Source organism: Rhea americana, unplaced genomic scaffold (assembly GCF_003343005.1).
Source record: "Rhea americana isolate MKP2758 unplaced genomic scaffold, rheAme1 scaffold_93, whole genome shotgun sequence".
NCBI lineage: Eukaryota > Metazoa > Chordata > Aves > Rheiformes > Rheidae > Rhea > Rhea americana.
This window is the reverse complement of record NW_028187122.1, coordinates 2,557,381-2,572,623: the sequence shown is the minus strand read 5'-3', so window position 1 is coordinate 2,572,623 and position 15,243 is coordinate 2,557,381. Positions and strand designations below refer to the sequence as shown.

Here is a 15,243-nt window from a genome sequence, read left to right as displayed (position 1 = left end):
AGTGCAGCTTGCCTGAGGGATCTGCATCTCCTTATTCCCCGGTTGCCAAGTTGTGAGCACAAAAAATCTGTGGTTTCTTTTTCTGCAGGCTTAGAGTACATGAAAAATTATTTGGTAGATATTTGGGTGTAAAAGGCAGGAGATACTTTAATGTGTCCAACACGAAGCTGGACATAATTTTTTAAGGGTGGATTCCGTGGCTTTGGAAGCCACCTGTTGTATATGCAGATTCTTGTGACTGTTGTCTCAACAGTCCTGATAAATATGAAGAGAAAAGAATAAGCTATCCTCTCTGGCAAGTTGATAAATGATTTAATTTAAACAAAAATCATCAGTACTTCAACAGAGAAACAAGAAAATCTCATTTTTGTATTTTCGTGGGATAATACTTCTATGAAGTATATAAGATACACAACAGAACAACAGAGCTTACGCTTAGAAAAATCAGTCTTGTAGAGGTAAAAGCTGTCCAGATTAAGTGATCCCTGAGATGTTTGTGGAAATATTTTCATGCTTTCAGCAGTTATTCCCATATTCCTCAAACTCCTCTGGAATATACCAGTCATCTAAATACAATAGCACTGTGGAAAACCTAAAGCTATTAGAAGTGCAAGAAATAAACCAGTGTAGGTAAGCCCCTATACAAACATCCAGTGTGTGTGTTTACCACTTCCCCAGAAATCATTCTTATTGCTAAAATGAAGTCTTTGAGGGCTTTTACTGGAGGACGAGTTGCTTCTGAGAAGCTTTAAGGGTTTTTTCTTATTAGTTCAAGGATTTTCCAGTACATTTTCTTAGTTGCATCAAGGCCCCAGATGAAATCTAGATGTCCCCAGTCAGGAAGATCCTCATGGTAAATGAGATTAGTGATCCGAGGAAGTAGCTTTGCCATGTCTTTTGGATCTGCAAACTTGTCGCGCCCACCGCTCCAAAGAGCAACTGCTGTGTTCATCTTCTCTATCTCGTATACAGGAGGAGTAGACTGGAAGGAGGGGAGGAGACTTGAAGTGAATGCTGTTACTCTTCCAGAAACTTTTCTTAGCAGAAAGGTTCTATGCAAGCATCTCTTTGCTTCCCTCCCTCCCTCACCACAGTAAAACAGTCAGGACCAAGCCTGCCCTCTCGGTGTTTATTTCTCCCTACTCCGTTCCTTGTCTACTGTGAGGAGCAGCGATCTGTCCTATTCCTCGGCCTCTCCGCAGTGCGTGGATACACATTGTCCCGCAGTAGGAGTCCTGCTCATGCCCTTGAGAGGTGGGGCTCTGGAGAGAGCAGTATTTGTGTTCACTGAGCAGGGACTGCAGAGCTGTTATGTGTGTCCCCTCCCCACCTAGGCTGGGATGCTCTTCGGGTTTGGCTCAGGGTATAGGAGTGAAACTGAAAGTCTTAGCTGTTATGCTGGGATGTAAGTAGCAAGAAGCAAGAAATACTTTGGCCATGTATAATGTGCCATAAGACAGCTTGAGGGATCGTGGACACGTGTGGAACTGTTGGATATGTCTTTGGAGCTTTTCTGCCCCTGAAAAGTCATGTGCCCTGATTCAGACAGGGTGCTGCAAGTCAAATGTGCAGAGTAAGAATCAAACGATTGTCAGCTGATCGGAGAGCTCCTCATAGCTTAGGTAAGAGATCCATTTCCTCCCTTAACTGAAAGGCAGACCTTGAGGATTTTTTGGGAGGAGTTACCACTCTGTAGTCCTCCAGTCCCGGGACTTGAGTGTGGGTCTTGCCTTTTGGGAACGGCGGGTAAATTGTCGTGACACGGGACACATGCTCGCGTCAGTGAGGAAGAGAAAATTGATGAAAATCAACTTTTGTTTGCTGTCTACAAGGAACTCCCTATGCTTTGCCTGTGAATAAGCTTTTACACCTGTGAGTATTAGGTTCAAGTGAAAGATTATCTCAGACCACTCTCTCTTTGTCTCAGTAGCAGATGAGGTCACAGGTCCTAAAATCTGAGGGTTTCCATTCTTGGTTGGTTTCTATTCTTAGCCAGAACCCAAGGATGAGTTCTCAAGAAAGCCATATTGTCTTACCTGGTTGTATTTCTTCATGTTTTCCTTAGCACCATAGTCATAAGCTTGAAATCGGTCTGCATGCATTAGCTGTTAATATTGCAACACGAACAGATACAATGGAAGTGTTAACAGACTGAGAAGCAGAGTTCAGGGGCCAGTTTCCTCCCTGAGATATATAACGCGCTGCCCGGACATGGACTGTGACTGACTCGTACCTCTTCCCCTGTCTGGTTGGTGGTTTCCGTAAGTAATGAGTATGGGCCATAGGCTGAATGGCTTTATTGCTTTTCTCCTTTCTAACTTTCTCTCCTGATCCTCAGACGTCACCTTTGGCATGTTTGSTTATTAAAATGTTACTTGACTTAGTTGAGTAAACTTGGGATTGCTGTCTTCACCTATGGCTATGTTCAAGTTTCCCTTTGGAAAGATGACCTGAATGTGTGGAGTTGTTGGGGCTATTACTAGTCTAGTGCACTGTGTGCTCTCTCTTCATGCGTCTTCTCTCTTGGCTGTCAGTTGTGTCTGGTCTACCCACAGTAGTGGTAACATTTCCAGAGATTCCATACTTCTTGCAGGAGTTTGGCTGTCAGAGGTGGGGTGTGATTAGCCTGTCACTAAAGGGTAGTCTTCTTGAATCTGTGTTGTCCAAAAAAGTTGGAATCTGTCCTGCTAAGAGGTAAGTGGTGGTGGTTGTTGCTTTTATCCAAACCAGATAAGTAGTTTGATTTGTGAGTAGCTGTCTGTGTMATTTAGGGTAAGAGAACATCATGAAACTGTTCTTGAGTTATCCCTACAGTGTCTGGCTTGGGTTATATGCATTGACTTCAAGGCTTTGAGTAATCGAGGATATGCTAGAAATCTGCTGGTTTGTCTCCATTTGCTGGCTTTGGGTTCTGAGGCTGTGAGTGCAGGGATTTTTTGTTGGGGTGGTGTGGTTCAGAGCATAGGCAGAACAAGCTCAGACCTGAGAGTGATGTAAAGTGACAGCAGAAGGTGCAGTTCCCCACTTCCTCATTATGCCAGTGGAAGCATTTGCGTGTTTAACTGACTGTGGGAGCTGATGCAGGCTGCAATTAGTCATTTAGGGGAAAGCTTTAACCTGGATCACTTCCCTCCTCTGGCTTACCGCCTGGCTGCCCAAGTTTCCACTATAGTGCCTGCCAAGTGCCTACGCTGTACTCGAGTTCCTTTGTGGCTTTTCAAGGCAAATGTCTTCAGCAATAAAGTTGAAGGCTGGAAGCCACTAGAGGCTAGCGTGCAGAGGCCTGGTGTGCCACAGGGAAATGTCATTGCCTGATACCAAAAGGACGGTTCAGGCAGCTGCCCTGCCCAGAGGTAGACAGCACTCCCTCCGTGGCAGGTGCTCATGGCAGTATGTGAGAAGATATTTTGGGCAGATTCCCAGACCCACCATCTCTGGACTTCCCTCTAGTCTGCCAGTTGAGTGGAAAGCAATAGTTAGAGTCAGTTTATACATCAGTGCATAGTTATACCTGATGCCAATGAATCATGTTCTGAACTGACGTCCCAGCTGGGGAATGAGTTACGTATGCATCTATTCGACTCTGAGGAGAAAGCAGAAATGCTAAAAATGCAGAGATCCAGTGTTATGACAGAATAAAACTGTGAAAGACCTCAGTAATGTGCTGCTATGTAAAAATCTCTCTTTAATAAGATATTCTTGAAATAGCAAAGAGAAAATTGAAGGGCAGACTTGAGAATAGGTGGTTAATGGCGTATGTCTGCAGGCAGAGCTTTCCCCATAAGAGGGAGTCTGTTCCATGAAGATGGTAGCACTGTAGAAACATGTGGTTCAAGTACAGTTGGGAAAAACAGTACAAAAAAAAAAAATAGAATAGAATGGTAAGGTTGGAAGGGACCTCTGGAGATCATCTAGTCCAACCTTCAGTGTAGCCCATATGGGGACTGAGCCCGTGACCTTGGCATTAGCAACACCACGCTCTAACCAACTGAGCTAAACCTGCCCCCGAATGCCCAACCATTTCCAGTCCTTTCAAAGGAGAATCCTAACCTCATGCTGAATTCTCATATATCTCTAAGTCTTTTGAAGATTTGTCTTATTCTTCAGTTCATTCCTGGTGCCAAAGAAAGCCAGCTTACAAAACACCCCCATGTAGACTGCCTTGTCCTCTACTTGAATTTTTTTAGTTATATTAAGGAAATATTCTAATGAGGCCTCAGATTACTCTTCCAGCTTCTTATCCTGCCCTGAGAAGCATGTTAGTGACTTAAGTCAGAAAAGATGGTTTAGCTCTGCACTTTCAAAGGGCCACTATGTCTTTAATTGCTTCTGCATTGGGCATTAGAGTCTCATGGTTTCCTGTATGTGCTATTACAAGTGGTTATAGATCAAGGAAAATTGTGCCTAGGTCTCCAAAGATAACCAGTAATGGACATTGCTGGCCATGCCTACTGTAAATGAGATTTAAGACACTGCTGTATCTATATGTTGGTAAGTGTGGGGCCAACTCTCCTGTCTCTCCTGTCTCCTCTGACTGATGTGCTAATCTTTTTGAAGCCTATTCATAGGCATCCTATACTCAAGCACAGTGCAAAGACTTTCTGTGTTGTGGATTGAGTTATGGGGTCCATTTCTGCAGTGCTCTGATGTTGAATATATGGTACCTCAGTTCCCAGGTGGATCAAGGCTGGCAGAACTTGTGTGGGAAGACACTGAACAAAGAGTGAAGTTGCAGAGTGTCTCCTGTGGTAGTGACTAATCAGATGGAAAAATGAATTCAGGGAATTTCTCTGGGAAAGCAGTTCCCATTTCCCAGGGGCTGAGGTTAGCTCTGATGCCTGTAAGCAGCACTGTGTTTAATTAGTGTGGGAGGATTGTTAATGGAGTGCCTACTCATACATAACGATACTACAAGTGTGGTAGGGTTTTATGGGGCATGGAGGCTTCTTAGATAATGTGAGTGTAAGAGAGCCAAAACCACCAGAGAAATAGACGTATGAGATATGGAAGGACTGAAAAGACAAAGCAGGAGCCAGAGCAAAAACGGGAACGTGCTCCTTTGGGTAGTACTTTGGAACCAAATTCTGGTGCAAGTAGTCTGAAATGTGGGCAGAGAAACAGCTGTTCCCAGTTTTTTAATTGTTCCAGTGTTTGGAGGACCATGGCATCTGTTCGCTTAGAAAGGAATGTAGGAACTATATTACTGAGAAGTCCCACTCCATAATTCATTGGCTCTTTTTAAACAGTATCTGTATATGGCCAAAATTTGTTCAACTCATGCTCTAAAAAGGAAACAACTAGGCTCCAGACTGAATTCAGTCTGTGATTTTCCCCTGTGATTTGAGTGTGCCTGCTTATTGGTCCCATCATTAGCTTTAGTACTATTCAGTACTGCTCAAACCATACAATGTCCTTCTATTCCCTTAGTCTATTGAGAACTATATTGTTTTATATATGTTTACATGTGTGATGATTACTACATAGGATCAAGTGCACAAACTAAATTTTGAAATTGCTTAAACTCTGCTTTAACAAGATGTTCTTTCATATTCTTACCGTGTTCAGGTTTTGTATGCTGCCCCCAGCTATGTAAGAGAGGATATGGCCACAAAGCTTGTCCATGCTTACACAGAGCTGCATCACAGGTCCTTTCATAAATTCAATCTGGTGCATGGTTCCTCTATAGCCAAATACTAGCTGAAGGAAGGGAAAAGTACAACACGTTTTTTTCTTTCTTTCTTTTTGTTACAAGAACATTTAATGCTAAATTTGCTGTTGTCTAATAGCCTACACTTTTAGCTCAGTATTCTAAGATTACTGAAATGGTTTGCACTCTCAGTACTCGTTAAAATGTATTCTTTGCCAGAGTACGCCATACATCCACTGCCTTGTATTGCTGGATATCAATCCTGGAGGAAGCCATCCTTCTTTTTATAGTACAATGACTTCAGTACTTACACACATATGAAGTCCTAGAGATAGCCAAGGCTGTAACTGCAACTCTGTTTTTACTTTTCTTGCATGAAGCCGGCACAGGGTTGAGTAATAGTGAAAGTACTATGACAAGCCAGTTTCACAAGTCTCCACTGGGGTCTGCTGCTAAAATCCCATCTTTCTGTTCTCCAGTACCTTCCCCATGGCATTTGAGGATATATTTTTCAAGTGGTTCGGGTTATATCTGAGCTCTGTATCAGCGTATCACCCCTTTGGAAACACTTCTGCTCAGGTTGAGTGAACCCTGTGAAGGCAAATCAGGCACTGGGCCTCTTAAGAGGAAGAATGACATACCCTGAGTAGTGATTCAGGAACACTTGTTAACTTAATCAAAGGGCTTGTACTGTGTGTGCATGTGGCTACTGGGCCCAGAGCAAAGAACACTTTGACCCTTTGAGCCAACTCATGGTATGTAGAAAATGCTATGAACCCTGCAAACACAGAAGAGACAGCCCAAGTTAGTAAAGAGATCTTCCATTGACATAAATAAATAAATAAAGAATCAGTAGGCAGCATGCAAGAAATGAGACTAGATTAGTAGCCCATTGTCTGTCTGGCCATGTTTTTCTGTGCTGCATGTTTTGCCTAAGGAAATGTTGATGCTAAGTCCTGAAATGAAATTTATTTGGGAGACAGAGTTCATTCTAAGGATTAGAGCATGTTTGGACATTGACTTTGTCAGAGTAATTTTTGTAGGTGATATATCAGTCAGATTTTCATGATAAGATCAGATGCCATCTAAAGTTCAGAAAACCATCTTAAAATTATGAGTTTTTCAGGTTGTAGTCTCTAAAGCACTACCTATGCTTATGCCTCAATGAAGTAAAAGAATAATTTCATGAATACTGGGAGCTTTGAGTGTTTTCAACTTATCACTTAAGTCAAAGATAACTGAAGGCAGCCTACATGGTTAGTTTGGACATTAGAGTCTTTAAAAGCTCTTACAAGAGGAAAAGAAAGAAGAGATCTGGAGATGTGGCAACATACATTTTTCCCACATTTCCTTCTCTTTTTTCCAGGTACTTTATTGTAATGAAAGGGCAGTTGCTCCTTACCAACCACTGTCCATTCATGGATCTTACGCATTAACCATAAACATCAGGAAATCTCAGCTGATACTAAAGGAAAATTAGTTGCATTTAAAGGCTATGAAATAAGTTCATGTTAAAGGTTGGTACTAACAGAAAGGAAGTTGTTAGTGTTCTTACTAGTTTTTAGTCTCTGGCAATGTGTTTTTAAACAGTAATGTGACCATTCATGAATGATGCTTTAAATTGTAAGATTGGCATTAAGTCATGAGACTTGGTAATTTTGAGGTTCTTTTTCTGTGTCTTCTGTTCTTTGAAATTAAGTATTTTGCGTGCTGTTTTTGGGGGGAGGGTTGTTTTTCCTTCCAATTCATAATGAAAATAATTGTATGTCTTAATACAAAAGTAAAGTTTAATGAAAATTCCTATCACCGAGACTATAAGAAAGACATGCAGTGTCATACGTGGAGTACTCGTTAAATAATGGCTTTTATATCTCTATATTTTTTTTAAAAGGTGGAACTGTATTTGGATTTGCTATTACATTTCTTTATTTCTGATGAAGAAAGCTGATTTCAGAAAAGTTTTATGTATTTTGCAAATTTCAACTCATAAAATGCTTCTACGTTCAGTTAACTTCCCACAAGAAAGAAGAATGGCTGAGCCAGTGGGGAGACCCACTTACTGATTACATAGTAACGTGAATGGATGTGAACCCTGAGCTGTTCTAACCTTACCTATTGCTGTGCCTTCAGAGTGGCCAACATAATATACGTGTTTCTGTCCAGTTTTATTCATGGTGAAGTACAGCTCTGCTGGAAGATCGTATTTACCCATCTCACTGAAGCTATAGAGGAGAAACACAAAAAGCTGACAGACAGATTGGCTATCACTGTGAGTTACTGGATTTCAGCTTTGTTCATGGCACCAAGTAGAACCTGTTCAAAGACAAGGTTGCACACTTCATGTGGATTCTTTGTTGTGACTTGAGGAAAGAAAGGAAAGCATGCAGCTGTGCTACCAGGCTGCCAAAGGCCTTATCTGTTAGCTGTGGCCCTTGAGGAAGCAGATTTAGTAAGTGCTCTAACTAGGATGGGTTACAAAACAGATTTCTCTCTCAGCTGACATCAGTTGTGAGAGATAAGAGATTCTGAGAGTACTCACAGTACTGCCTCTGTCTTCCTCAGCATCTCCTTTCATTTCCCATTTTCTGAAGACTCTTCCCCAGGCACTGCTCTCAATTGTAAGTACTAGTGGGTATCCTCATTGGTCATGTTCTCTTTTCTCCTCAGTTGATACAGACCCTGCTTTCGTACTACTTTAGGTAAAAACCATCAGGCTGAAGTAATCTAGTCCCCTGGGAGTTGCCGTCTTGGGTAATTCTCCCTCCACAGATTACCTGAACTGCCAGAACTCCTTCTGGGAAGGCTTAAGGGTCTTGTGTTTTAAAGACCAAGTGTTCCCTCGGCTGTTTCCCATCCAGACGTCATAGCCAGCATCTGCTAGGATAAATGCCAGGCTGTTGTTGGGCAGGTTAGAAATCCAGTGGGTAGAGTCTCCTAGAAAAGCATGCTGTAGGAAGACTATAGGCTTTTGCCCTGGGGAAAAAAAAAAAAGATATTCTTATAATGGAGCAGTAATTAATGTCTATTTAAGATTGGAGTGAAGGGTTTAATTTGTAAGGGTTTTAAACTTTTCCTTCAAAAAGCTGGGAGAACTAACCGTAGACATTGGGCTGAGAAGCTTGGAGGACCTGGTACCATGCAAGCAGTTTAACTCTATTGTGTCAGAACTAGCAGATTATGAATGTACAGAATTGGCCATTTCCATGTCTTTTTGCACTGGAAAGGCAACTTCGAGGTACCCCAATTGAAACCATCTGTCTGCAGCTGAAAAATGCTAGAGACAACAGTATTTGGATGAAAAAGAATAATTCATTCAGAGRAGCATATCTGACTCTAGATCTATTCTCTATTCAGTTGGACAAGGTCATGAGAATCCTGATCTAACTGTAGTTACTCTTACTTTGAGAACTGGGTTAGTCCAGATGATTTTCAGTGGAGCCATGGACAGAAACACTGAATGTGCAGACTTGAGTTTGGTTCAGATTTCAGCCCAGATTCCTGACCAGGCGCTTTTGCTGCAACTGAAACGTGGAACACGCCATTGCATGTGGAAAGGTGAAAGAAAGATGGGTGCCCATGTAAGAGCTGGCTCCTAGACCTTCCTTATGTGCTGTAACTGACACACCTGTATTCCGACTGTTCCTCCCACCAGGAATTCTGAAAACACGAAGAATGTATCCATCCTCAGTCGTAACTTCGTACTCCTCACTGGGGTACCCATGATGTCTGATAATTTCACTCTGTAGGAAGCCAAAGGAGAACTTTGTTACAAACTTTGACAGTGCAGAGGTGGGTGGAGAAGGAGGTGTCTGTTTGGAGGCGGCCTCTGTGCCAGAACGCGAAACTAGCCAAGACGTTACTCAATTGTGGAGGAGCTGAGGAAGGGCCAGGAGGGCAAATGTGGTACCACGGAACTTATTGTCTTCTGCTGCACCTTGTGCTGGTGAGAAGGGTCCCCGAAAAGATTCCCCCAGGACAGCACAGCACAGTTTTGCCCATGCTCCTCCCTCCTGGGAAGACTGGATGCTTCCTCTAATGTGATCATGAAGAAACAACTGGAGGATGCAAAAGGCAATGAGAGCAGGGGAGTTTTGCTTGAGTGGTATGTTTTGCACGCAGTCTTTAATGCTGTGTCTCTCAAATAGAAATACCAAGAACTGCATTGTCCTATTTTGGAAGGTAAACAAGCTGGCCAGGGTGGCTGTGGGCTGTTTGGGGACAGTAGTGCAAGGCTGGCATGTGGACTGTCTGAGAGTTAAACATTACTGGTCTTGTGAAAGATTCATGAAGGGTCTTGTTGACATGCCCCTCTGTTTTTTGGTGTAGGTGGGTAGCCAGACCTGTTTAAGGTGTTGGTTGGCTGGTATTTGACTCCATATGGGCCAAACTGGAACTGCACTGGGTGGCTAACCTGCTGGCCTGAGTGCAGTATTCAGCTGCATTGACTCCTTGATTGTGTCTGCTGCGGAGCAGAAATGTCAGAATTGTGTTTCAGCACCATCTTGTTCCTAAGCTCTACTGTGTGAAGCAGGTGCGTATACACAGGAAGGCAGAGAGGTAGCAGTAGACTAGGCTCAGCCCTTAGTGCATTACAGAGCTTGAAAACGTATGTCATTCTCACTAGAACTGCCCTTCTGAAAATGGAATGAATGGATCCATTGCTTGCTGGGAAGTGTGGTGGCTTGAGAAAGGAATGAGAAAAGTCGAGTTTCACCGTGTTCAGGTGCTGCCTCCTAAGAAGAAGCAGTCTCATCTCCTTCAGCAGAGGCAAGTGTAATAGTTTGTTGTATTGTGCAAGGCTGACGCAAGTTGTACTTTTCTGGAGAGTAAGTGTGTGGGAGGATCTATATTGGATTAATGCCAAATGATGTAGTCTTGGTCCATAATGAGTGCTCTCATACCAAAGCAAGACTTGGCAAGCCATACAGGCAAGGCAAGCAAGAGTGGGGTTCCTATTATGAAGGAACTTCTGTGACTACTTATCCTTGGTTTTGCCTGTGCTGTGAGGACAGCTTTGGTAAATCAGAGCATGGGGCCTTGTGTTACTTTGTGTTGTGAGAATCTACTGTTTGAAGAAGGGGTTTGGCATCCCTTGCCACTTGTATTAAGCAAACAGGTTGTTAGTGAAGATTTGCTTTAGACAGTGTTTCTTTAGACAGGAAAGCAGCTGCTGCCTCCACTGCTAAGGTGGTGTAGTCTCAGGCAGCTCACACTGTTCAGGTAAAAAGCCATAGTTTTACTGATTTCTGGTGCTGCCTGTCACATTGCTGGAGGAACTCTGTCCTCTTGCTGTGATTGCACTCTCCCACTCTTCCTGCAGTAGCCCAAAATGTCTAGGTGTGTTAGAAAGGATGACTGTGACGAAGACCTGCAGTTATAAACAGACTTCCATTCCTCATGTATCTGTTGAGGTACACTCAAAATGTAGGCAGGAAAAATGTGGCATTCAGTTTGCTCTGGTCAGAGCTGGGTAGCATGTCCTTTGGCCACAGTCGTGGACTGTGTGACATTGCTAGGGGTCAAAATTCAGAAGTCCAGATCCCAAGAACTCTTCAGCAGGTCCTGGGGAATTGCTTGTCCTTTAAGTGAAAAATAGCAGGAGGCCCTCTCTGTTCCAGTGCCATGTGTCTGTCCCCATACAATGTACAAGGGTCACATCTGTCCCCTGAACATTTGGAGCTGGCCCTTGTTGCAGCCATGACTCTAATGCAGTTGCTTTGGCAAAGGGAGGTTGGGGAAAGTTAGAAATGGTTTCAGTGACCTAACACAGACTGTTAGTGATGGCAGAGGGGTACTGATAGTGCAACCAATGCTTTCAAAAGAAAGACAGAGATGGCAACACAACTTACAACGTTCATGAAGCATTCAGGGTTATGAGGCTTCCTTTTCTGGATTTCCTCTGAGTTCAGAGTATAGGGGAATCCTGCTGAAAAGGCAATTCCTTGGACGCACAGCAGCATAAGGAGGCACCACATCTCGGGGCTGTGTGAAAGAGCACATGCACGTGTGTTTTCCCTGCCTTAGAAAAGGGGTCTTTCTGTGCAATTCAAGAGCACTAAGTGGGGAGTCTCCTGAAGGCCCCCAGGATGTGTTTCCCTCAGGGTCTGACAGAAGCAGGTACATGTGGGAGGAGGGATACTATGCAGCTCAGGCCAGGTGGGGTCAGGAGTGAGTCAGGGGCTCCAGGAGGATGTGGAATGGGTTCTGGACTGTGTTTGTGTGAGATCAGTGCCAGTTTGTGGCACAAGACTATATCCGTTCTGTCTCAGAGATGACTCTCCTCATTATAAATCTGTGTTGTGGGCAGGTGGAGGCAAGACTGTGCCCTTTCCTGGGTTTCTTGGGCTACATGCTGGCCACAGGGAAGATTTTCTGACCAGATATTGCAGAGCAGCATCTATCTAGCACCAGCTTACGATGACTCCACCTATGGTAGACTTCCTTCAAGGCTTTAGTSTTTGTTTATTTATTTTCTTCCCCTAGAACCTAGTGGATCAGAGCAGGAACACTGCTCCCTGTGTGCCTCCCCGGCATTTTTGTCAGCGTGCAAATTTTGTCTGAAAGACTTCCTAGAAAAGGGTAGAGCAGGTAGCATGTCCTAGAGAGGTCCTGGGTGTGGGACTCCCAGCTAAAGCTGTTTGGAAGGGAAGAGAAGTACTGCCATGTTGAATGCACGCAGTGCAGGACAACCTTCCTTGCCTCCAAGCAGCTACAAGTAGGTGGGATAGGATTTTTGCTTCCAGTGTGAAGAACTGTACGAAGAGGATTGATCCCTGGAGCTCAGGACTGTGGCATAACTGGAAAAGCCCCTTTGCACTTAACTGTTCTTATATGTTGTGTCTGCATGATTGAGGGGAGAATGAGGGCTATGAGGAGAAAAGGCACTGTCTTTCTGCAGACAGAGAAGGACCTTCAAGATCAGGCAGCCCCTCTAAAAGTGTTCAACAACAGGATCTGTGGGATGGAAGGGATACGTAACATGATGTAAGGTTTCAGCTCGTGAAAGGTGCTTGTAAGACTGCCTCACCATCTTGGGGACATTACTGCTCTTGTAGGCCTTTGTTTCCTCAGAAGAAAAAGATGTGCTTATATGACCATGGTGTGTTTATGTTAGTTCAGYTTTCTGCACATCCTGTAATTAACTTCTTGATGTCACTGRTGAATTTCTAGCAAGCTCAACAGTGAGACCCAAGCCTGTAAGGTAGTGAGGTTTCCAGAAGCTCCTAGGGACGGTGTGTTGGGGAAGGAGTGTTTGCTGGAGGTAGTGCMSTGCTGAGGGGAAGACAGGCAGAAGTCAGCTGTTACATGTTTTGTAACCAGCTGAAGAGTCACAAGCATGAACTAGCCTGCTAATCAGCATACAAATAGCTTCATAGTAGCCACAGTATGCATGGCTGGGTATTAGGGTTTGTAAGAGAAATTTGTATATTTGTGTATTACAAAGCGCGTTAGGAAGTTAAGCAGGCTGGAACCCTCACTGATAGCTCCACTGGAAGTGGAGAATCCAATTCTTCAATAAAGGACAGAGATTCTCGTGCAGTCACATGTTTCTAGAGTCTGCTTGTAGCATATGACTACTGCATAAGCGTAATAACAAAATTAAAGAGGTCAAATCCCCTCAGTTGTCAGACAAGTAGAACGAAACATAGCTTGGAAACACCCATCACTAAATTTGGCAGCACTGCCTTTGTATGCCAAATATGTAACTTTTATCGTCAAAACAGGATGCTTCACGTCTCTACGTACTTAGTTAGTACAACACTGCTTTCTGCTATTTTACTCTTCCAATGGGAGTAAAATATGCCCCCCACCCTCTCTGCACCTGGAATCTCATTTTGGAAGAAAACTGAAGAAGTTCAGCTGATATATCAGCTTGTTTTTGAATCACTACTAAGACTAGGTGAGGCAATGTGGAGGCTAAATTATTCCTGTTGTTAGTGCAGGCTTTCCTCAGAGCAGTCTATTATCACTCAACTTAGCTGGCACTCCTCGTGGGCTTCCAAGTACTTGCTTTTCAAATTAGATACAGCAGGCTAAGTAAGACCTAGCTTGGCAGGCCACTACTCCCTTAAACTTCAGAAGCAAAGGTTTGAAAATAGGAGCCTTGAACAGCAGCGCGCACTTCTAATCTAATGAAGTGAAGTCAAAAGGAAGCATTGAGCCCAGTGAATTGTCATAAGAAATGTACTTAGAAGGAAAAAAGGACAGAGAGAGACACCCTTGCAAGTTCTTTAGAGGCTTTTGAGATTTAATGAAATTAAGTTACAAATCCTCTAGTAAGTCATCAATCTACCCTTCCGCTTTAGGCAGTCTAAAATTTATTTCATGCAGGCTCTAAGGGGTAAGAAGCAGCAGAGCGGCATCTGTGGCTAAACATAAATACGAGAATCTACTGTCTTACTAACAGAACATACACGTGCGTGAAACGGCAAGAGCAGAACGGCCAATTTACACGCACTGTTGGACTACTGAGACGTTAATTCCTGTGTTCTCAGACTGAAGAAAACAAAATAGAGGAAAATGAAACATTCAGTTGCAGTTTTTCTCCCCGTTGTGCAGGTCGGAACAGGGACCTTTGGAAGGGAGTTTCTGCCTATCCTAAGGTTCAGCAAATACAGGCATCTACGTACAGCTGACAGGCTTACAGATCGGAGAGGAAACAAGCTGTCTACTCTCAGAAGCAACGGCGCAAAAGCAAGGCTGCACATCTTTGTGGAGACAGGTAAGAGAGAAGAGACCGTGAACACATATAGAAGAAACTTACCTCTGCTTTGGTTGCCTTACTTGTATCCTCTGCTGGCAGTTCCTAGGCTGCCTCCACTAGCTGACTGATTCAGTGGCAGGAATCTATGCCAAGAAAAGGAAATCAAAACAGACCATCTACTTCAGGGTGGCACCAATGAGTGTCGTGAGTTGGCAGCATGTATTGTAGAGTGTGTGTAGAGCTGATCTGGCAGTATTTCGGAAGTGGGGAGATCTTTATGATGAAAAAGATCTTGCAGTTGAATTCACAAAACCAGAATGCACTATGGAGTAAGAGAGGTTAAGGAGTGCTACACCCTAGTGGTTAGGATATTTTACCGTATCTGGGAGTTTCAGTCCCCTGAGGCTGTGGCAGACCTTGCCCTGTACTGTCACCCATCAGGGGGGTGCTCTGAACATATTATTTTGGATTGTAGTGTGGGAAGTGTCTGGCTTCTCTTGACCTACTCTTCCAAGAATGCAGCTTTGGCTACTGTGTTTTACATTTGTGTTACGTTCAGTTCAGCGTTACGCACACGTAGCTAAACCTGTTGCTCAGTGAGCAGCACTACGCATGATGCCCATCCTCCCCTGGATTAGTCTCTTGTAGTTTACATAGCTCCTGTAGGGACCCCCTAGCGCCTAGTAAGGCTTGAACACGTTGTGTAACCTTTCTTCCAGTGAGGGAACCAACAGACGTTCTGGTTTCTTCCAGAGCATTTACATGCACCCTGTGAAGATGTAATGTCTTTTGGGGACCTCCACCTCACCTCACTGAATTAGTTTTAATCAGCCCCGGGGCTTAGTCTTCACTGAAATTGGCCAAGTAACCAGGGCCAGAAGCTCTGTGCACT

The 15,243-nt window shown here is 43.7% G+C and overlaps 1 protein-coding gene across 1 annotated transcript; it reads right to left on the bottom strand.

Moving 5' to 3' along the window:
• Positions 1 to 748: 748 nt before the first annotated feature.
• On the bottom strand, positions 749 to 11,622 carry LOC146584441 (lysosomal acid lipase/cholesteryl ester hydrolase-like). Its single transcript, XM_085324832.1, has 9 exons — positions 11,497 to 11,622; positions 9,273 to 9,387; positions 8,422 to 8,620; positions 7,760 to 7,869; positions 6,289 to 6,425; positions 5,557 to 5,697; positions 3,512 to 3,583; positions 2,037 to 2,105; positions 749 to 982 (listed from the first exon to the last, which is right to left on the bottom strand). Exons 1-9 carry the CDS (start codon positions 11,620 to 11,622, stop codon positions 749 to 751), a joined length of 1,203 nt encoding a protein of 400 aa, XP_085180958.1.
• Between the last annotated feature and the right edge of the window lie 3,621 nt (positions 11,623 to 15,243).

Excerpts from the sequence above, each read along its gene's own strand:
- LOC146584441 (XM_085324832.1), bottom strand. The coding sequence starts at position 11,622 with ATGTGGTGCCTCCTTATGCTGCTGTGCGTCCAAGGAATTGCCTTTTCA. Across the intron at positions 8,621-9,272 it reads GAGGAACAGTCGGAATACAG|GGCAAAAGCCTATAGTCTTC; the intron begins GTGTGTCAGTTA and ends TTTTTTCCCCAG. Across the intron at positions 2,106-3,511 it reads ACATGATTCATTGGCATCAG|CTAATGCATGCAGACCGATT; the intron begins GTATAACTATGC and ends CAATATTAACAG.